Source organism: Phalacrocorax aristotelis, chromosome 5, assembly GCF_949628215.1.
Source record: "Phalacrocorax aristotelis chromosome 5, bGulAri2.1, whole genome shotgun sequence".
NCBI classification, from domain to species: Eukaryota; Metazoa; Chordata; class Aves; order Suliformes; family Phalacrocoracidae; genus Phalacrocorax; species Phalacrocorax aristotelis.
Window position 1 is genome coordinate 42,633,344 of NC_134280.1, and position 22,020 is coordinate 42,655,363.

At 44.8% G+C, this 22,020-nt stretch overlaps 1 protein-coding gene across 1 annotated transcript in view; it reads left to right on the forward strand.

The window, feature by feature from the left end:
* TRPM8 (transient receptor potential cation channel subfamily M member 8) overlaps window positions 1–14,583 on the forward strand; it is a 47,774-nt gene extending 33,191 nt beyond the window's left edge. Inside the window, exons 19-25 of the mRNA XM_075094140.1 lie at window positions 1,523–1,694; window positions 1,935–2,112; window positions 4,538–4,728; window positions 7,113–7,212; window positions 8,478–8,511; window positions 10,685–10,771; window positions 12,720–14,583. Coding sequence (XP_074950241.1) covers window positions 1,523–1,694; window positions 1,935–2,112; window positions 4,538–4,728; window positions 7,113–7,212; window positions 8,478–8,511; window positions 10,685–10,735 — 726 coding nt within the window. The 3' untranslated portion in view covers window positions 10,736–10,771; window positions 12,720–14,583. The remainder of the gene's footprint in view (window positions 1–1,522; window positions 1,695–1,934; window positions 2,113–4,537; window positions 4,729–7,112; window positions 7,213–8,477; window positions 8,512–10,684; window positions 10,772–12,719) is intronic.
* Window positions 14,584–22,020: the final 7,437 nt, after the last annotated feature.

The following is a 22,020-nucleotide window of genomic DNA, read 5'->3' on the forward strand; positions in this document are numbered from 1 at the left end:
TAAACATGCTAAACAGGATTAATTAAGATTTAAATAGGACCTAATTAAGAGCAGGGCCCTTTTTTCTCCCTCTGTGCAGGGACAGAATAAAGATCAGGCTGAAGAACAGAAGATTGCTTCCCAGTAGCTCTTGTCTTACGCGTCTCAAATGTTTCAGTGGTATTTTCCATCACTCTTGTTGCTCATGTGAACATTCCCCAGAAAAGACAATGATAATAAATGGTATAGAAGGAGGATTTTTGTGTTCCACTGCATCCATCACACAAGTAACTGGAGAAGGAGGCTCCATGAGGAGCCTCTCGTGGAGTAGCCTGGCTGATTCTGTCCTTTGTAGCTAGAGGGAATGTTGTTAGGAGAGTAGGAAAGATAACAGGAAGAGAGTGGAGTTCCATATAATACAGATGTGGCTTGCTGTAGGTGTGGGAATGAGGAACACTGGAGAGCTGGAGTATGTCTGCTTGAATCTGTGCACATCACCTGGAGCTGATCTTCCCTCCAGGGCTACCTCTGCATGCTCACACACATAGACTCCAAAGAAAAAAGATTTGAAGTGTACTCAACATGGAGAGCATTTGGGGAATGGGAATCAAAGGGCATGTGAAGTGAGTGTTGTTAGATGTCTTTAGGAGAGCTTTTCGCTGTCTTTCTGCATTTCTGCAGTGGTTGGGTTATCTTGTGCCATAGCAAAGGATTGGCATATATGGAATTTAAAAACCATCTGTGTGGTAACAAATGGGAGTAATAGCGTGGTCTGCAGCTTACCCAGAAAGCCTTTGTTTTGCCTTGTACCACAGCTGCAAAGCTGAAGTTTAGAGATTACCTGGTCCTAGAGTGCCTTATGATATGGAAGCAACACCACAGGATTGTTTCCTGTACATTTTTCTTTTATTTGACCTTCTTCAGAAGGGACAAGTTTTTGAGTAAGTCTAATAATAAAGATGCCTGGGGCTAGTGGAAGGGCAGATCTTGGTGGAGATGGGTCTGCAACAAATGGGAAAGCTCAGCTGGGATATTATCAGTCTTCAGTTATCTGTATGTTGTTACAAGCCAGAAATTAATGAAACTGTTAGCCAGTGTCTGGACTATAAATGCTGCTTTGAAGCCATCCAGAGTGGCATTTTCAGAAGTGGTGGCTGCTTTCACCTGACACTTGGCTGCAGGGTCTGCAGCTGCACCTGCTGTATAAATAGTCTTTGTATGTGGATCTCACTCTTGTGGGTGCAGCCTGTGTGATGCCAACAGGATATCCTATATTCTGAAATGTGTCTTGGTTTTATGGTTCTGTAAGCATTTTTGAAGTTCCCTGAGTGGGAATGGTCAATTATTTGCATATGTGTGTTGGTGGCCATACATTTATGGAGCAACTATCTGAAAAGTTGCATTAAAATGGTGCTGACTGTGTAGGCTTTTCTAATGTTTGTTCTCCACCCTAATATCAAATCAGGGAGAAAAAAAAACCTTGTGTGGCTTGCAACAGGCACACAGAGGGGCACTGATGTGTTTACTTGTTGTCCTTTTTCAGATGATAGATGTCTTCTTCTTCCTCTTCCTCTTTGCTGTGTGGATGGTGGCCTTTGGTGTGGCCAGACAAGGCATCCTGAGGAAGAATGAGCACCGCTGGGAGTGGATATTTCGATCCGTCATCTACGAGCCATACCTGGCTATGTTTGGCCAGTACCCTGATGATGTTGATGGTAGCTATCTTCTGTGGGAAGCTGTCCTGGGTGGGTGGAAGGCTCTGTCCTTTCAGTGGTTGTCCAGTCCTGTGTTAACTCCTTTCTTCCAAGAAGCAACAAGGCAAGGTTTTATGTCTGATGGGCAGGCGGGGAAGGAGAAGGCCAGACATATTGTGGCCAGAGGCTGTACCTGGGGCTGGACCCAACAGAAAGAGGGGAAGAGGGCTCACTGGTTGCTCTCTGCTCTCACCCTCTGAGGTACCACCTACAACTTTGACCGCTGCACCTTTTCTGGGAACGAATCCAAGCCCTTGTGTGTGGAGCTGGATGCCAACAACCAACCCCGCTTCCCAGAGTGGATTACCATTCCCCTTGTCTGCATTTATATGCTCTCAACTAACATTCTTCTTGTGAACCTGCTGGTGGCCATGTTTGGGTACGTAATAAAGGAGAAAACTCTTGCTTGTGATGTCTGTATCAATGTCTCTCTGAGAAAGAGAATGAAGTCGTGGAAAACAGCATGAAGCCAGGCCTTGGACTCTGCCTGTGTCTTTTGCAGAGGAATTGCTGGGAGCATTTTGGACAGGGTTCCCAGCTTGAAACAGACCTCTCATGTTTAGGGTGTGGTATGGGAAGATGAACAAAGGCAAGGTTATTCAGTGTTTCTCACAGCAATCTGATCAAAACTGGTACGATGTCCTGGGGATGGATTGCTGCCTGTCCTTTTACTGCTTCTCTAAACAACCTTTGCACAGTAGGCTTAGTACAAACCCCTGTGGTTCACAGAGGGGGTGATAGCTGGGTCAGTGCTTTACCGAGTTTGAGTTGCTGCCCAACTGGCCTTGATAGATTGAATAAATGGGTTGTTATCAGAGTCTTTTTATGACACTATGGTTTTATTAACCAGAACTGCTGTGTGATGATGATGTGTGTGTTACTGCTCTGGTGGACATGCTGTTTATCATTCTGTCTGATACCACAGGCAATGGGCCACATCTCTTTGGGGCATACAAACCAACTTTGTCTTGAAAAACGCCGGCGCCTCTGTTTTTGTATTGTAATTTGTCTGTCTGTGAGTGTACCAGTCAGGAGGCCTATTCTGGCATCTTGTGAGGTGTTACACCATGCAGATGGATCAGACACCTGAAATGTGGTGCTGGTAACTGCTGACTGTATCACATAGCAAGCACTGATTTGCCAAATACAAGCTGTTCCTGTTGTGCACATTATCAAATATATATTGACTGTATTGGCACCAGCAAAATCAAACCATAACTGGTCCTCAGGGAAAAGTTTCCTCAGATTCTTCCAGAAACCTCTGGTGTTTACACTGCAAGCTTTGACACAGAGTTGAGTTAAAAATGCGAAGTCCTTCATAACAGACTTCGGGAGTGTGTGCCCCTTCTGTCTCACTTCTGACTTGTGAATACAGTTGGATCAGTGCTGTGGCCTTTTTCTTCTCCCCAACCCTGCTTCTTTTGTGCTTTACACTCCCATGCAGCCTGACAGAAATAATTACAACCTCTTAGCATCATTCTCGAGGTCCGCTATATTCATTTTTGCATGTTTTGATGGTACTTTGGCAGTGACAGGCTGGGCAGGAATTTGCTTTGGCAATAAGAGTACTTACAGGAACTGTTAAGGACTCTCTGTTTGCCTTACGAGGATCTTCCTTCTGAATGCCAGTGCCAATTTTTCCTGGCCTGAGATAAGATGTATTAGCTTTGGGATCTGCTCTCCCTTCTGCTCTAAACCTTTCTTCCCAGGCTGACCTGGGCTCCAAAGACAATCAGAAATGTGACTTTTGGCAAGGCAGCTAGGACTGGAGCAGCGTATCTATTGACTGTATGTGTGTTTTACTAACCTGCACAGGACCTGGGGGCAGAAGACAATGCTTATGCTCCCTAGAAAGGGTGAAAGCTATCCACATTAATAAAGGAAAGTAAGCCAGCTCTACCCTAGAGCTGTGTATGTAGTATTTGTCAATCTTTAATAATGCTGATGTCTATTAGACACCAGTCCAATCAGTATCTCTATATGTTCTATTTACAATGATATATTAATTTTAAAAACAGAGAATCCAACTTTTTCTTTGCATCCAATACTCATTAGCTGAAAATGATGAATATTACATTTTAGATACTTCTGAAATTCAGGATTGTATTTATCTTCTAAAACAATAGATAATTTCCACCAGCTGAAGGTTTTAGCTTATCTTGTATAAGGGTCAGTTAGGATCTCATGACCAACATTTTGGAAACATCCATCTACCTTTTAATGTCAGCAATGAAAAGCCTGGCAGCGTGAGCTGTTTGCTCTCATGGTTGTTGCTTTGCTGGGTTTGTACAGTGCTTAGTACAGTAGGTTTGATCCATGCCTGGACCATTCTTAATGCTTCCACTAAAAATGTCAGGAAATTTTCAGTTTTTGTAAATGTTCTATTTTTAGGTGGTTTGTTTGTGAGAATTTTTTTGTTTGCTTAGAAAGACATTAGCTGATGAATTAATGAGACACAGTATCTTGCAAAGAAGCATCTCGTTCTTATGTGTGTAGGCAGGAAGAAAATTGCCTAGAGCTAAGGTAGTGAAAGTATGTGGAATATTTTCTCCCTGTTCCTAGTTTTTCCAGTTTATTCATAACTTTAGTTTGGGGTTTTTTTTTTTCCTACTGTCCCATTTTCGTATTTCTCTCTAAAACAGAGGACAAACTCACTAATCAGTAAAAATTACCAGCTCCGGGATGACTTTACAAAAATGTGCCCTGGTATAATAAAGACAAATGCTGTGTTACTTGGCTCTGAGATGGAGTTCTCTGGTGAATAACTAATGCTGTATGTATTTTTCTCTTTCTTTGCCTGTTAGTTACACTGTTGGATCAGTACAAGAGAACAATGACCAGGTGTGGAAATTCCAGCGTTACTTCTTGGTGCAGGAATATTGCAGTCGCTTGACTATCCCCTTCCCTTTTGTCATCTTTGCCTACATATTCATGGTGATGAGGAAATGTTTCAAATGCTGCTGTAAGAAAGAAAGTAAAGAGCCATCTATTTGTTGTGAGTAGGATTATTCCTTATTGCCTACAGGCCAGATATGTGGCAGGTGCATTGCAACTCTTCCATGGTGTGGTGTGCTTAAACCAGTCAGTGTTTTGGGAAATTTTCAAGGGCAACGTGGACCTTGGAGGAGGTGGTTGTACTGGGAAATGAGGAGCAGCTCATTCTTATTCTCCATCAAATGCAAAACCACTGCTGGAAATCTCTTCGATCAGATTCAAATCAAAGCCCCTGGCTGCTTCTCAGCCATAATCTTCCTTCAGTACTCAAGGTGCACATTCTCTGAGATATGGGGAATTATATTAACTCCCTATGCTAAAATTCCAATTGAGCATCATTGTGATCCCAACCTTTCAATAGCTTTGGTTTTGGTCTGGTTAGAGAGCTTTTGTGTTCTACCATGAGACCTGCTTTGCTTGAGTACTGTGCAGAGTTATCTGGTGCTTTCCTGTCCAAGACAATTTTGAAGCATACCTCATGTATGTAAATTGATTAAGTCTTCAAATTAATCCTATCAGTTTAGGGCTGCCTATGCTGCTTCCTAGCTTTGAAAGGGATTTCTCTCTCTCTCTCTCTCTCTTTTTTTTTTTTTTTTTTTTTTTTTTTTTTTTGTATTAGAGCACTGAATAAATTCACCCAGAGCCTGCAGCAGCTGAAATTCATCTTCATGGTCTGCATGAAAAATGTAAACAATCCCATTTGTCATTAGCATCTGATAGTGCATCCTTCCTGCACTGCTCCCAGGTGGCAGAGATCCCTGATCTTGCACGCTCTGAACGTTTAGGTAAACCGTTCAAGAGGTGGTCTTAGTCTCTGCTTGCCGCTTTACCTTCTGGAATTGCATTTCTTTTTGTCCTTCCATTACAGTCTCCCAACTAATACAGCTAGTGGCTGCTAGGGCAGCCTAGCAGGCTGGTCTGCCTAGCAGACAAGACAATTGTCTTCAGAGGCTCTTATGCCTTCTGGTGAGTGACTGAAAGAGAAAGCAGAGTCTCCTGGCGCTCTGGACATGGTCAAATGGGTGACCTGCCTCAAAAATGAAGAAGTGGCTGATTCAGTCCTGTAGCTATTTCCCCCTTATTTACTCTGTCAGAAGGCACAGATACAAATTGTTTTTAACAAGATTTTTTTCTTCCCCCAACAAATGGAGTGTTTTCTCATTTTTTAAGTGCCATTCAGAAGCAGATGAGAGAGGATAAATTGAGCTAATTGACAGACTTATTCTCATCCATCAGCAACCTGACTGCTGCCCTGCAGCACAGGCTGGATTTCTTATTAGTTTAGGAGAAAGATGCCTGCTTTGGGATATAAAATTCCCTAGCACTGACTAAATCATTCTGGCTGTCCAAATCACTGTTTGGTATCCTTGCTGGAGAGGTTGTTTCTGGTTGAAGACATTTCTGCCCAAGTGATGCACAGCTGATGCTGCAGTTCTAAAAGGAAATTAAAGAATTAATTAGAGACAGAATATCATTGTGGTTGAGCTAGTGATAGGAACTGAGAACTGCACGGAGAAAGTATACTAATGTATTGACTATTGCAAAATCCTGGCTGTTCCACTTAACTCTTATGGAAATGGTTGGGATTTGGGTCCTTAAATGCCTGTTCATATCTAGGAGAACAAGGGAGCCTGTGTGAGGTCAGTGGAGCACTGAGTGGAGGAAATGGGACTTCAGTCATTTGCCAGCTATGGGCTTCTTTTGTCTTGGCTAACCTTTGTGGTTTATTTAATTAATTAATTAATTAAAACCTATGTGGTTTGTGTTGTCCTGTGGGAACAGGATAAAATGCAGAAATGCAGAAGTATTATCCTGGAGTACTTTGATGTCTCAAAGTAGTTTGCTCTGTGTCACTCTAATGTACAGCATCAACATGAGGTGCTTGTTAGAGAAGATGATGCTTCATCATTTCGAAATGCTTTAGTTCAGTGCTAAGTCGTACAACACGGTTCTTAAGACGTGTTACTCTTAAAGATCCAATATGGGATAATGTCGGAGCAAATGGAAAGCTTAAACCCAGATAGGAACTTTCTGGAATGTCCCATGTCTTTTGAAGCAGCTGCAATTTCACAAAGCACTAGCGTTAACCAGGACTCAGAAAAATTCCAGGAAGACACTTGGAGCTTGTTGGGTTTTTTGTTCATATTTTGTTTTGTTTTTTTTAACCAACTCTGGTTGCCAGGGGCATACAGTAAAATGCATTTATGTCATGTTTATCAGAGCTGTGTCACACGTGGGAAGTGGGGCTGTGAATGCTCTGGGTGCAGAGGAGGCAATCATTAGCCTCTGTATGTGAGCACTAACCCAGCCTTTTTGCATCTTAGCATTGGAAAGACAAATGAACTGAATCTAGTGTTGTTGTTTTTCTTCACATACATTTTCCAGGCTCAAAAAATGAGGACAATGAAATTCTGGCATGGGAAGCTGTCATGAAGGAAAATTACCTTGTCAAAATCAATACCAAAGCAAATGATTCATCAGAAGAGTATGTCTGCCCTTCTTTGTCTTCATTCTCTTAACTTGTTGAATATTTTTAGTGAAGGCAGGTTTTCTGCAGCTCTAAATGTTTACAAATGAATGAGAAGATAAATAAACTCAGCATAAATGCGCCTTTGCTTTTTAAGTAAAATGATGGCTTTTTTTTTTGTCAGCTGCTGCAGACTGCCTTTAGAAATAATTGATTGGGCTGGTAAAATGCTAATGGCAATATTGCAAGGATTATAATGGCATATTATGCACACAGTGGCTGGGTAGATGTATTGAACATAGTTGCTCCAAATGTCCATCACAGTATTTCTCAAATGATTTCACCTTCCTGTACTTGAGTCTTTCTATTTTACCACCAGAGGAGAAAATGTTGTCTTCCTATAGTGTTTTGAGGTCTCATCATGGAAAGCAGTGCGATAGCTGACTAGTTTTGTAATAGTATGCAGTTAGCAGAGAATATTTACTGTTAGACCTGGGATATCAGGCATTGCCGTGGTATCAGTCTATATGGAGGTCTGTACTTAATAACACGAGTAGGAAAAACCTCTGAAGAAGGGAAGACAATATTTGGAATGATGGTATTTGAAGGTTGGTGACTTGGACTACTCTTCTTTGACTGCCAGATCATGACACTTAATCTTTGGGATCTGTCTTGGTGTTTTCAGAGTGAAAACACCACTTACATTTACATAATTAAACTTACATTTAATTATGTAAGGGAAGAGCTGATAAGAATGAGTAGGAAAGACCAGACTCCTCCATGCCCCTCTGCCTCTGTAGATGTTGCTGTTCACAAGTGCTTGCTAAAACTACCCAGAGGCACTCAGCATCGGATAAGAAGCCAAACAAATGCAAAAAAATAGCTTTTATACTGGAAGCAGAGGAGTCTTGACAAGGAAAACGGAATAGTGCAGCACTAACAGTAATTCATATGTTAGTTAATATACTTATAAAAACAACAATGGCAAGCCACCTGCAGCCCTGCCATCTTGGAAGGATGAAAGGCTGGTGTTCCCCAGCAGGGGCGTCTGCAGACCATCTGTTTTGTAACCAGCCTCTGACTATGTGCAAAGAGGGCAATCTTCTGGCAACTTCAGATTCTAATTGCCTTAGCTCCGTTCTTTGGCCAAAGATGAGGACTAGATCTCTTAGCTCCAGACAGACTTCTGCAAAGCAGGTCTGCACAGTTTTGCAAAGAGGGGAAGCGGGATAGCTAAGGCTTCTCTCTTACCCAACTCAGTCTTCTGTCGTTTTTGTTTTCAGGATGGTGCATCGATTTAGACAACTGGATGCAAAGGTACTTGTGTTTCAGACTTCTCTGGGGGATGTACCTCTGACTGGTGAAGCAGGTAGCGGTCCATAAAGAAAATGAGCATCACCAAGAGTCACATGCAGTCTTTGTAACTGTCACCAGGACCCCTCTTTAATTGGGCTTTTTAAATGTGCTCCTTTGCACCTTTGATTCCATATGTAGCTTCATATTGTGCTGGAAGATGAAGTAGAGAGACACTCACTTAGCACTGAAGAAGTGTTTCTCAGTATTCCTTATTGGATGGAATAGAAGTAAAAATAATGTCTGTCTTATAAAACTGCAGTATTTTGCTGTGTAACAGGCCCATAGAACACTGATGGAAAGAAAGGGCATTACACACTTTAGAGTATCCCCTTCTCAAACACGTGTTCTGTCAAGTTTAGCCTCTAGAGCTGAAGGCATGACGTAATAAATCCTACCTTTTTGTTTGTTTAACCTCCTGCTTATAAAACAAAGTGGCAGTTCAGATATATTGTGGAAAGTCTGGGGGTGCTTCAGATAGCACAGGCAACACCTGCTAGGTAAAGAAAGGATGCTCCATACATGTAGGGGAATAGACAGGGATCGGCGACCGGAAGATCACGGGATGTGACGGAAAGATAGACTCCTCCCCATAGGAGTGGCAGGAACGGGAAGTGCAAGAGCTATATAAGCGTGTGACGCAGCTAAATAAACGGACATTTTGTATCCATCATATTGATGTCTGTGCATCACTGTCCCCAGGGTGGGTAGAGCCCTGTGTCCCGGAGATATGCGGCCCAAGATAAGTTCTCCCATAGAAGCGTACAGCAACACATACATATTGCAGGGTAGGAAGACCTTTAGTTATGATTAAAATGACCAATTCTCATCCAATTCACAGAAACATCCTGTGCTGAAGTAATATAATGCTACCAAGCTACTAGAGAGCCCATCATTATCAGAATTGTCAGACAAGTATACTTTTTATGATTGTGATACTGAAAAGACCTTCATAATGGGTATTTTTTTGAGAGCTTGATTGACTTATGTATTTTTCCTCTGAAGTGGGGAGTTGCTTTGGTGTGAAGAACAGAGTTTTTACAAGTCCAAAGGTGAAAAGGCCCACGTATACTTAAAAATGCTGCTTTTGATTGCTGTCAAATAATGTAGATTACAAAATAATAGCTTGCTTTCAAGACTGAGATGGAAATGGTGAGCGACCAAGTGTGTGTCCAGTGATGCTCCTCTTAACACTGAAAGGAAATACCATAACTTTAATTCTCTGCTGAAAAGTGTACCTCATATTCTGTGAGAGAATACCTTACAGCAAGCTTGTTTTTTCTATTCATCCCTCCAGCTTTAATGACAGAAATGTACTGAGGCCAGGGTTTAGGAGTGGTGCCCTTGAGAGCAAGGCACTTCAGGGATTTCTCACTGGCTTTCACTTGCCGCGATGTCCTAAAAACAAGTCTGAGGATTTAACTGAGTCCTAGGCATGAGCCTTGACCATGGGGTAAACTTTTCTTTAGAGTTGATGCGGCTGTCCCGAGGAATAATGGACTCCAGTTATGGCACAGGGAGGGTTTGAAGGCAGCTCCATGTGTCAGAATGAATGCTCCACAAAACTCCACTGATCTGCAATCTCTGCTTTGAAGGAGCACAAAAAGATGGAGTGTAAATGGGAGCTCGGAGCTGTCGTGATGCCTGCTTGTGAACTAGGTGAAATACATATGCATGAGGACTCACTGCATTAATTGTGTTGATGAAAAGTGTAATTGGGAGTGTCCTTTCAAGCACTGTTGCATTTGGTATAATATTTGAAGAGGCAATTACTTGTTACTCATATTACTTATTAGCATTGCTTTCCTGTGAAAAGCACTATTAATGCTGCTTCATTTGCCACTATGGTGTGACTGCTGAATACAAAAAGGAGTTGGTTATTGCTTTTGAATTAGTGGCTGGCATTCGCAGGGTGGTCAGGGAGGCAGGAGTTCAGATAAGGGGTTTTTATGCCTGTTGTTGCTGAAGAGGTAATGTATTTTCTAGGGTATGTATGTTCTAGGGTATTTTAAGGTCTTTACTACTGCTTGCTTGTTATGTTCTCTTCATTTCCCTTCATCCCAAGCTGCGATCATCTGTTAGAATGAGTTAGACTGACTTTAAACATAGCTTCTTTTTTTTTTTATTATTTCTTAAGCTCTCTGATTTGAAAGGCCTGCTGAAAGAGATTTCCAGCAAAATCAAATGAATGCAGCTGAAACCTGAGAGCAGCTACTTGAGCAGGGTAAGCCCTCTTTAAATCCATTCTCTGACTTGAATAAGTTTTCAGCATCTGATGTTAAATTGGTGTGTGTCTGGAAGAAGGGTTAGTATTAATTATTGATGCTTATATTGATGTTGTCTAATATTGGAAAAGAAATAAGAGCTAAATTCTCTTCGTCATTGTGGTTTTTTCTGAAAATATAATTTTCCATCTGGCGTTTCTAAGAAGTTTTGGTGTGGTTTAAAATATCTAATTTTGCTCCCTTGCCTTTGAAAAACTGTGAACAACCCAAAGTTATTTTAGTTGTCTTTGTGCTGGAGGTCCTCTGGAAAATTAGGAGCTGCTGTGCTGGATCCTTTACAGTTGGTTCATTTTAACTCTGAAGAACATACAAACCAAACAGAAAAGACAGAATTGTGGGTAGGAATAAGGTTTATCTTCTTACTGTCAAAGTGCGGTATTATGGCAGATCGCTATAGCCTTCATATGTCCTATATGATTAAACTGCAGAGTGAAGAGTTGGCCCAAAGTCTCCAGAGCTGCAGTTCAGTGTCTGGTCATGAGCCTTGTGTCCTTTTTCATCAAGTTCTGCAGAAGAACTGGGGTGGAGCCACAGGTACCAGTGGGATGTAAAAGCCAGGCAAAATGCAGAGGGACACAGAGAACTCTTTGTCTTCTTTAAAAACAGCAAGTTAAGAAGTGTAGCTGTTGTCAAGGATAATCTGGAACAACTTGATTAGCCTGAACATTAGAGCCTGGCTCCTTCTCCCATAGTGGGTTTTTCTGCAAGATAGTTTATACCTGTGCCAAACGTTCTTGAATCAGTTGTCTCATCATTTCTTTTGTTTTTAGGGATAACTTCATATTCACTTATCCTGAAGTTCACTTTAGTTATAAATGGCTTGCAACCACCTAATAAAATTGACATGGGTCACCAGTTACTGGGCGTTTTCTTGGATGCAGGAAACTCCAAGTCACCTAGAGAATAAGCTGTAGAATAATGGAAGTCTGGAGGTCATCCAGTCTGTCCCCACACAAAACAGTGCCGGCTCAGATCAAAGGTAGCTGCAGTTTGGCGGAAAAATAGGTGGCAATTCAGTAAGAACAAATGCAAATTTGAGAGTTACCTGGGAATTACTGGCTACACAGGCACAAAATGGGGGGAAATCTGGTGAGACAGTAGTTCTGCAGAAAAGTGTCTGAAACGGAATATTAAATAGCTAGTGTTTTGTTGTCTCTGAGAAGTACAAAGTAATCCTCCTGCTGTTTATAGTGCAAAGAATCCTCTGTTGGGTACAGCATCCAGTGTTAGCACTAAGTTTCAAGGAAGACAACGGAATGGCTGGAGAGTGTTCAAAGCAGTGACAAGAGGAACTGCAAGTCTTAACAATATAATCTGTAGAAAGAAATTAATGAATTATGGTTAGCTAGCCTGGGAAAGAAGGTACTTATTTATGATGGAACTGGTGGAAACAGCCTCTCATTATATATAATAAGTGCCTTAAAAAAATGGAGTCCCTTTCCAGTTTGTGCCTGGTAAACTACCTAGGTGGTGTCCTGGTTGTAATCAAACTGTTTTGCGTTTGAGCTGTCCTGACTCTGAAGCTGAGCCTTGGCAGTCCGCAGTACTAACATCATGGTGTGAACAGAGAGGTTAGTGTCTCACAGGAAGCAGATCTCATCTGAAAGGGAGTGCTTGTATCTGCACTGACCATCTTCAATACGAGATGCTGGATTGGCTGTTCCAGGTACTTTCCATGCAGGTGTTTCATTTGCTTTCACCTCCTGACAAGTAATATCTCTGCTATTCTGCTAAGACAGCACGTTCTGGATGGGTGCCACACAGAGCTCCTCAATCCTCAGTATTGCACAAGATATCCAATTTTCTGAGCTGATGTCATGAGGATGAAAGCAAAATGCTGGGATGGGCTAGGAGCTCTACTCTAAAATTTTTCTTTTGCTCACACAGGTACTGATTCATCAAGAATAATTTCTCTGAGCTGGCAGTAACCACCAAGCAAACGGTAACTGATCCACCAGAGTGTCAAAGTCTCAGCAGGACTTACTAGGATTTTTTCTGTGGGTTTTTTTTTTTTTATAGAACAGCCCTTTTTGCTTGTTGCAAGATGATGGTAAAACATTAAGATGACTGTTTATCTCCTGGCAGGACTCCCATGTTACCCAAGCTCTCCTTTTTCCTCATCTCCCCTGATGTTCAATGGCAGCAATTAGTCCTTGTCAGCTGCTGTTATAACACACTCCTAATTCCAAGAGTGCTGCTGCTAAGATCACTTTGCTTTTCAGTTTCAACTCAAAGGGACCTGTTCATGAGTTTCCTTTAGCCACTAATTGCTTGACTTAATGAATCAATCTCCCTTCCCTTTCCTACATGTAGTAGCCAGATCTAGCTCATTACTTGCACGGTCTGTCTGTCAGACCTGCTGAGGTCTGTAGTGCCGGCATGCCAGAATATAGTGTATTTCAGCATCATGCTCCAGAGGAAAGACAGCCTTTGGTCCAACCATGCACCCACATCCCAGACTCTACATGAACAGCGTGCATTTCTTCCTGCTCTACCTGGAACCGTGCAGCAATGCAGAAGCTCAACTTTACAACCCTGCACGGGAGAGACTTAGTTCATCTAGAAAGTGTTTCCAAAAGCCTCATGTCTAATCCTTGCTTGTTTTGTGTACTTGGAGCATTGCAATTCATTTAATTTCTTCAAACATCTGTTTGCAGATGTTTGCATTTTGAAATGGAGAAGAGATTGCTGGCCAGCTTTAACTATTGTGATGCTTGCTATGGTGAGGTTGCTCTTTTTGCTTTCTGTCTGAAATAGCAGCTGAATCTTGTGGCATTTTGTGTGGTATAACTGGATGCATTACCAACTGAAGGGAAACCACTACAAATGGCACTTACTTACTTTGCAAAGCATTGTATCCATCTTCATCCCCAGTGTCTAGGAACAATCTCCTGAGATGTTTGATTTTTGAAGGTTTAGGTATTTTCCTTTTGCTGGCAATGGCTATCATAGTCCATACACTTTACCATGACTTGCAGCTAGTCTGAGGGCTGTCAGGCATAATATATGGGTGCTTACATGGGTGCCACATGAGGTCTCCTGGTAAGTAGTTAGGTAGATGGAGAGATAATTTCTGCTGAAGCAGAACACTCCCCAGGTGAGTCACCTTGACGAGAGGAAATACAGCCGTCTGCTGCCTGGCTAGAAACCAGTGACTGTGTGCAGGCCCACCTCTGTGCACAACAGCATGTTCCAGTCCGTGTATGCTGTACATGTTGGTTCAAGATGGTGAAGACAAGACTTGTTTGTTCCGTGTTTCTAATGAAAACTTCTAGTTTTGAAGTCTTTCTACTTAAGGATGTGGCTGATTGAGGTGCAACTTACTGACTGAGGAGGCCAGCACAGGCATGTGTCGTTTACTGGAGCTGCTGCTCTGCTTGTCTTTGTAGCTGAAAATTGAACAGTTTTACAGGCAAAACAGTGATGAGGCATTATCAGAAAGGCTACTACTCTTTTCTTGCTGCTTCACATTACCTAACTTTATGCTGTGCATTACACGATCCTCGGGGATATAGCACTACCAATAGCAGTGATACTTGCTTACATGTGGAAATATTTGTGGTTTTCTGTTAAAAAGTTTATAAAGGACTCAGGCTTTCATTGACTTCTGTGGCAGTTGGGTTGCATCATAAATTAAGACAAGTTTCCTTTCTAGAAACTGTTTTTTTCTATGTAATTTGTATATCTTGAATGTGAAAATTGTGCATTTAGTTCATTCCTTTCCTATATAAAACCTGCCATATACTTGCCAGTAGCTCTAGTGATCTGTTCTCTTGTAAAATGGGGAGTATAACTTTGGACCAAAACCCCAGGGTCTGCCCCTGCCCACTGCTGCAGCCCATCACCACCAGACTGCACCCCACATATGCTCCTGTCCCTCGGGTGGGCGGCCCCATGGGATCTTCTCCAGGCTCCTCTCCCTCCCCAAGCCCGGGGTGCTGATGGAGCCCTGTCCCAGCTGGGCTTTGGCGGCAGAGCAGCACCACAGCTCCCCGGGGAGCTCTTGCCTGGGCCTGATGGGTCTCCTGGCAGCAAAGGCCAGTCCTGGGTGCAGGGGGAGGCTCTGCACCAACCCTTCCCTCCGTCCCCTTCCGCTCTCTCCAGCTGGCAGAGCACAGCAGCAGAGCAGATGAGTACCTGCGCCAGTCCCTGCTGCACCTGCAGAGCCCACAGGAGTCCGTGCGAGAGGCGGCCGTCAGGTTCATTGGTGAGCCACAACCCCCCGGGGGTCCCTCCCTGCCCCACTGCAGCTTAGCCCCAGCCCCGGCTGCTGTACTGGCAGCAGGAATTGCCCCGGTGGCTGTGGAGCCTCGACTACCTGATGCCGGGTCAAGGGTGCCCACGGGGCTCCCTGCTGCCCTCTCCCACCCCTGCCCTCGGGCATCACCCTCGGGGATCGCCCCAGGCTTGGCCCTGCTGAGGGGAGGAAAGCGTGTAGCTGAGCTGGTGTGGGGAGGCTGTGCTGCTGAGGCTAGTGGGGTTTGTGATGGGCTGTGTGCTCCCAGGGCTTGCTGGGTGGCATGTGAGGGGTCAGCAGGAGCAGAAGCTGCAGGTCATCTACGAGGGTGAGTGAGGGCAGCGGGGTGTCGGCGGGGTCTGGTGGGGAGGAGGAAAGTCCCTGAGCAGGGAGCTGCAATCCCTGCCCCGGCTGGAGAGGGCTGTGCTCCCTGCACGGACGAGGGGCAGAGAGGAGAGAGATTTCAGGGGCACGTTGAGTATTTGTGGCCAGCGCCTTCCAGCTCATCCTGTTGGCCCCTGCTCCCTCCTGGCCATGCGAAGGGCTGGGTGGGGTGGCCCTGGCACGAGGGGTTCCTAGGGCACCTGCAGATCCAGGTTCTGGCCTTGCCTCTGTCTCTGTCCCAGCCCTTCAAGGCTCAAACCCTGTTTGTCCTAAGACCTGCAGAGAGAAAGTTGTCTTCTGGTTTTAGACTAGCAGTGCTCCAAGAACAGCTCTGGAGGACACAGAGGAGGAGGAGACCTTCTCTCCCACGCACCATCTTTCTGTGCTGCTGGAGCTCTGCACAGAGCTGGTCCTGGGCACAGCTAAGCATGCGCAGAAGGCTGGGTGGCTCCTGGCCCATGGAACAGCTCCAGCCCTCGGGTCCTTTCTGTCCTCTTCATGTGCTCCCAGGTCATCCCTCTGCCTGGCCTTCTGCAAATAAACAGTCTGGCTTCTTCACCTTATCTGCATGTCTTGTCTTTGTGGAAATGAAACAGCAGAAAACTTGGGCCCTGAAGCGCACAGGCCTTTTTTTTTTTTTTTTTTCCCCCATGTGCTGCATGCAGAGATGGAGAGGAACAAGGGCAGTTCACGGTAGAAATGTCTTCCAGCAGAGTCAGTCCCTGTTGTTAGGGTCCTGACACCTGCACAGACACAAGAGGATCTTTCTCTATCTGGCCTGGGTCTCAACGTTGAAGAGGAGAAAGCTGGCAATGGATTTTAGGAGAATGGCCTTCTCCACACAGGGGCAGATGGGTTGGGGTGCTGAGCTAGGGGATGCCTGCCTTGGAGAAGGAAGTCCTGGAGCTTTATTCCTGTGCTTCCCTGCATATTTCCCAGGTGTTTATTGCTGAGAATAACTGCTATTTCATCTCCTGCTCACCCATCCACTAGCTGGTTGGGGCCACCATCTCAGATAGCAGCTGGACCTGCAGAGAGCATTCATTGCTCAGGAGCCCAGCTAGGCTTGCTGCTGCAGGGATCACCAAAGGGTGACCAAGGACAATTCTCAGGACACAGCGGCTGCCCCAGCTCCCCAGGGCAGCACTACAGAGATTAAACCTCTCCCAGCGCACCTTGTACCCATTGCCCATTGTCTTCTTCATATGGCTCCTTGTGAAGAAAGGGCCTGCATCCTCTTTGCAGCTACCCTTTAAGTATTGTGACGAGTTATCCACCCCAAGCCTTCTCATCTCCAGGGATAAGAGAGCTAACTCCTTCAGTATTTCCTTACAGGGCAGGTTCTCCTGCAGTTGCTGATGGGCACCCTAGCTAGCTGGTGGCTGTACAAGCCTACCCAGAAGCTTAAGGTCTCTTGAGAATTAGGCTTATTAGGCAGTGGTTTAAGGTTTTGGGGGGCATGGTGGTAGAGACGAGGCAAGGGCTGTGCTCTGAAGCAGACAGGAATCAGCTACCTGAGCAGGCTAGCCTGGGATGGGTGGAGGTGGCCACCCAGACAGAGCTTTCTGCCAGGGAAGCTGCTGTCCAGGTGGAGGGCTGCAGAGACTGCACCCTCCGTCCTGTGTGGATGCTGCACCCGTGCAAGGTGTGCTCTGGTGGAATCACTCGGGCAGCGGGTGGAGGAGCTGCAGGAGGAAATTGGCAGACTATGCTGTATTAGTGGGGGTGAACAAGAAATAAAGTATTATTCAAGGCTTTGCAGGAAGAAATACTAGGGCCCTTTGGCACTGACCTGTAAGGACCATCAGGCAAAAAGCTTCAACAGTGAACAGACAGGACCATGGTCTCTGGTGACCTATAGGCCAGGATATCACTTCACTCCTCTTCTTCACATGTACCAACCAGCAAGACATATGAAGCCTTGACAGCGGACAAAACCAATGAGCAAGATTCACAGGGAGAAACTGCACCACCAGCATGTACTAAAAGCTGCAAAAGGAAACATTGAGTGTTGCTAGTGGGTGACTCTCTGCTGAGAGGCACTGAGGCACCCACCTGCTGGCCTGATATACAGTCAAAGGAAGTTTGCTGCTTGCCAGGAGCCAAGATCTGGGATATCACAGAGAGACTGTCACAACTGTTAAAAAAACATGGACTGCTGGACTCTACTTCTTTTTCCATGTGGGCCAGCAGAACCTGGTCTTCATGGGTGACTTCAGTTACTTGGACATTTGTTGGGGAAAACAATACAGCTGTGTACAAGGTATCCATCAGATTCCTGGAATACATTGAGGACTATGTCCTGGTACGGATTCTGGACATGCTGACTAGGAACAGTGCATTGCTAGATTTACTGCTCACAAACCAAAATTTACTTGATAACATAATTACCTGTGTTAACCCTGGATACAGCAACTGTAACATTGCGGAGTTTAAGCTCTTGCTGAGCACACTGAAGACCAGCAGTAGGACAAAGACCCTGGATTTTAGAAGAGCCAACTTCAATATGCTCAGATCCCAGCTGCAAGAAATTCCATGGGAAGCATCCACAGAGGGTAAAGGAGCTTGTGAATTTAAGAACATCCTTCTGAAATCACAGGAACAGTCCATCCCCTAGAAAGGGAAAGAAGAAGGCAGAACCAGAGACCACCCTGGCTCCCTGGCTTAACAATGAGGCTTAGGTGTGCTTGAAAGTGAAAAAAAAAAACATACTGGCTGTGAAAAGGCAGCCAATGGCCATGGAGGACCACAAGAACCTTGCTAGAGCTTGCAGAGGTACAGTCAGGAAGGCTAAGGCTGACCTAGGAAATTGGCCAAAGATGTCAAGTGCAAAAGAGTGTTCTTCAGATGCATGAGCAGTAAGCAGAAACAGCAAAGACATAGGCCTATTACTAAACATGACAGAGAAGCTAGTCACTAATAATGCTGACAAGGCAGACATTCCCAATACCCTCTTTGCCTCTGTCATTACCAGCATAGGTGGCCCCCAGATCACAAGATCAAGTAGCTATGATAACGAATGTGTTGACCCACCAGTAGTGGAGGAAGGACTGATCTGTGAGCTCTTGCAAGGACTGAACCCACATAAATCTGTGGGCCTGGATGGAATGCATTCTAGGGCATTGAGAGAAGTGGCTGACATTGTTACAAGGCCACTATCTATAATATTTGAAAAGTTGTGGGGATCAGGGAATGTCCCTGATGTCTGGAAGAGGGTGAATGTCATACCCATCTACAAGAAAGGCCCATTAGTCTCACTTTAGTCCCTGGGAAAGTAATGGAACCTCCTAGAAACTTTTACTAGCCAAATGAAGCAGGTGACTGGGAAAAGCCAGCATGGATTTATAAAGGGCAAACAGTGCCAGACTAACCTGATCACCTTCTACAACAAAACAACATCTGTTGACATGGGCAGAGCAGTGGATGTTGTTTACCTGGACTTTGGCAAAGTGTTTGACACTTTTCCACAGCCTTCTCTGGACAAACTGGCAAGAAACAGATTGGATGGGTGGTCTGGGTGATGGGTAGGAAACTGGATAACAGGTCATGCTCGGAGGGTGGTAATGGCTTTACTCAGGCTGGCAGCCTGTCACAAGTGGGGTTCCCAGGGATTAATACTGGGCCCCATGCTGTTCAACATCATGGATGATGGGAATAAAAGCACCCTCACCAAGTTTGCTGGTGCCACCAAACTGGGTAGTGATGTGAACATGTCAGAAGGGAGAGCCATCTTACAGAGGGACCTGGACAGGCTGGAAGAGTGGGCCAGCAAGAACAGTATGAAGTTGAACAAAGATAAGTGCAAAGTCCAGCACCTGGGATAGATTAGCCGAGGAGCACAGTACAGGCTAGGGTCTGTGTGGCTGGGGAGCAGCTGTGCTGAAAGGGACCCAAGAGTCCTGGTGGACAGCAAGCTGAATGTGAGTCAGCAGTGCGCTGCTGCAGTAACAGCAAGTTAGATCCTGGGCTGCATCCGCAGGGGCATTACTAGCAGGCACAGGTGTGCGATCATCCAACTCTACATAGCACTTGTCAAGCAGCACCTGGAGTAGTGTCCAATTCAGATCCTCAGAAATCAAGAATCCCCATCGCCGCGTAAGCCAGTCAGAAATCAAACAAAATGAGACCAGAGGTAGAGGACCATTCTAGTCTGTCTTGGACAGTACTGCAAAACAGCTGAAGATGCAGCTGCTGCTTCTTCCTCCACCAATGTTTGGGGTTTGCCAACAGTGGATTTGAGCCAGGTTGTGCTCCATTTTCCAAAGACTGTTCAGAGCAAGATGAAAAATGCACAGTGGAGAGTCCTGGATATTGCTTAAAGAGTATCCTATGTGAAAAGGGATCTGGTGTCTCTGTCACTGAGAACAGACTGTTTTTCCTCTGATGACTGGAGGCAGGAGTTCAGAGATGTGAAGAAGACAGCAGCCAGCTTGTGTTTGCAGAGGGCTTGGGGCTTTAAATCTGAACCTACGCCTGGAAACAGGCTTGGAGAAGTAAGAGCTGGAATGTCTGTTCTGAAAGGACTGTGAGTAATTCAGTCTTGCTAGGGCTTAAGTATGTGTTTGTTTTCCCCAAGAAAACTACTAATTGGGGTAAATCATTTTGGAAGAAAAGGGTTTGCTTCCCAAGGAAAGCTCTTGCCAAAAAGTTCCCAGTGAGTTAGGTATAAATGTCTTGCTTTGGATCTCTCTGTGGTCCTTTCGCTCCTTCTGGGCCTTTGCACTTTAGAGAGGGGCAGAGGAAGGGAGAAGGCTTTTCACAGCTGCTGCTGTGAAGAGCAGGCTTGCGTTCTCCCTGCAATCACAGAGACAAACTCATGTCTAAACATGGTCCATCCCAAGCACCTGCCAGCAGGGTCTGTTACCTGCCTTTCAGCTGAGGTCTGAGCGGGAGTATCTCCGCCCAGCTGAGAGCCCCAAAGCAAGGGGGACACGCAAACCCTGTCACAACAAAAGAAATCATGCTGGATGAAATGACTGCTTTATTGTCAGTGAATTATTCAACATTAAATACACTGTCATGGTGGCTGGCTACCTCCTGGGATGTGGTCTCTTCAGTACAGCAGTGAGAGCTGTGGATTAAAAGGCCTTTACCTCACACAAGCACATCTGTCTACTTAAGCTTTTTTAATCCATGGCAATATGTGTTTGCCTGGCTTTTGCTGCTGTGCCCTGAGAGATGATGGATCTATCCTTCTTTTTACTTCCCTTACACAATAATCTAAGCTGGGGATGCATAAATTTATGTGTATGATATTTTAGTGCCTAATCTCTCTAGGCCTGTGCTGCCTCTTCGTGCAGGTGGAGATGGTTGCAGACAGATGGAGAGTTAGTCACAGCCTCTTCCTTGGTGGAAGCTGCTCTGGCCCAGAGCCTGCACAGAGCTGAGATACATGGGCCATGCACCTTGGATTGTCCTTCCTTGATGTGTCCCTGGCCTCAGGAACAGGTTGGAAGGTTTGGCTCCCAAAGCTTCCTGCTAATTGACCCTTTCTGTGCATCTTGAAGAGAATGAGGTAGGCATTTTTGGCAACTGTTACTGCTGGGCATTAAGAGACCTTAAAACTGGGGCATGTTCTTGAACAATGTACATGCCCTGAAAGGACCTGTTGCTCTTCTCTCTTGACCTGTAAGCATTTTTCTGGTTTCAGGATGATACTAGACTGTTGTAGGTATGTGAGGGGGTACTGTGTATACACAAGTCAGCCTTTAGGCAGCCAGTCCTGGCACCCTCTGTCCCGGCAAGACCTTCTAGCTGTCCTCCATCCATGTATGGATGCTGGTCAGGACTGGGCTGTCCTGGACATCGAGGCAGCTGACTTTAATCTTGCATGGGCACCTACACATCAAGCACAACGATGTTCCTTCAGATATCCTTCAGGACATACTTGTCCTGCTGGGTCTCCCCTAACCTGACGGATGCTTTCCACATCTTGTGGTACAAGTTGCTTTCCTGTGGAGATGTCCTACATCTGTCCCCAGGGGTGGGGGCCCTGGCATGGGATGGAGAGCTGCAGGGTCAAAAGGATGCATCATAGCCTACTGCTGGTATTCGAGGCTCCTGGAGGAGCAGGCAGTGCCTGAGGCTGTGCCTTTTGGTGAGGAGCGATACATGCACTGCCATAGGAATCTCAGCACAAAAGCAGTGCCTGAGTGTTGTAAATAAGGCAGTCTGTATTTCCTCACAGAGGAGGTGGCTTATATGTTTTTTGCCTCTGGCTGTTTCCTGCTTTTCCATTATTAATTTGATTTAAAATTGTTGATATGATACTGTCTCAAGGCAACTTTGTGTCGAGTTATTTTCCTGCATCCCCAGTATAAGTGGGTAGTAGCTCTTGCTTTATGCTATTCCTATTATTCTTTTTGTGTGTAGGATGTTAATGTATTTTCAATAACAACATTGTTAAACTGTCATCTAAGAAACATGTAAATCTATTAATCTCTCTGTTGATATATGATATGAGTTTTCTGCTATCAGGAAATCTTTCTTGTGAAAAGGAATTTTAATGAGATCATATACAATGCCTTTTTTTTAAGATGTATTTGTTTAAAAGATGTAGATTTGATC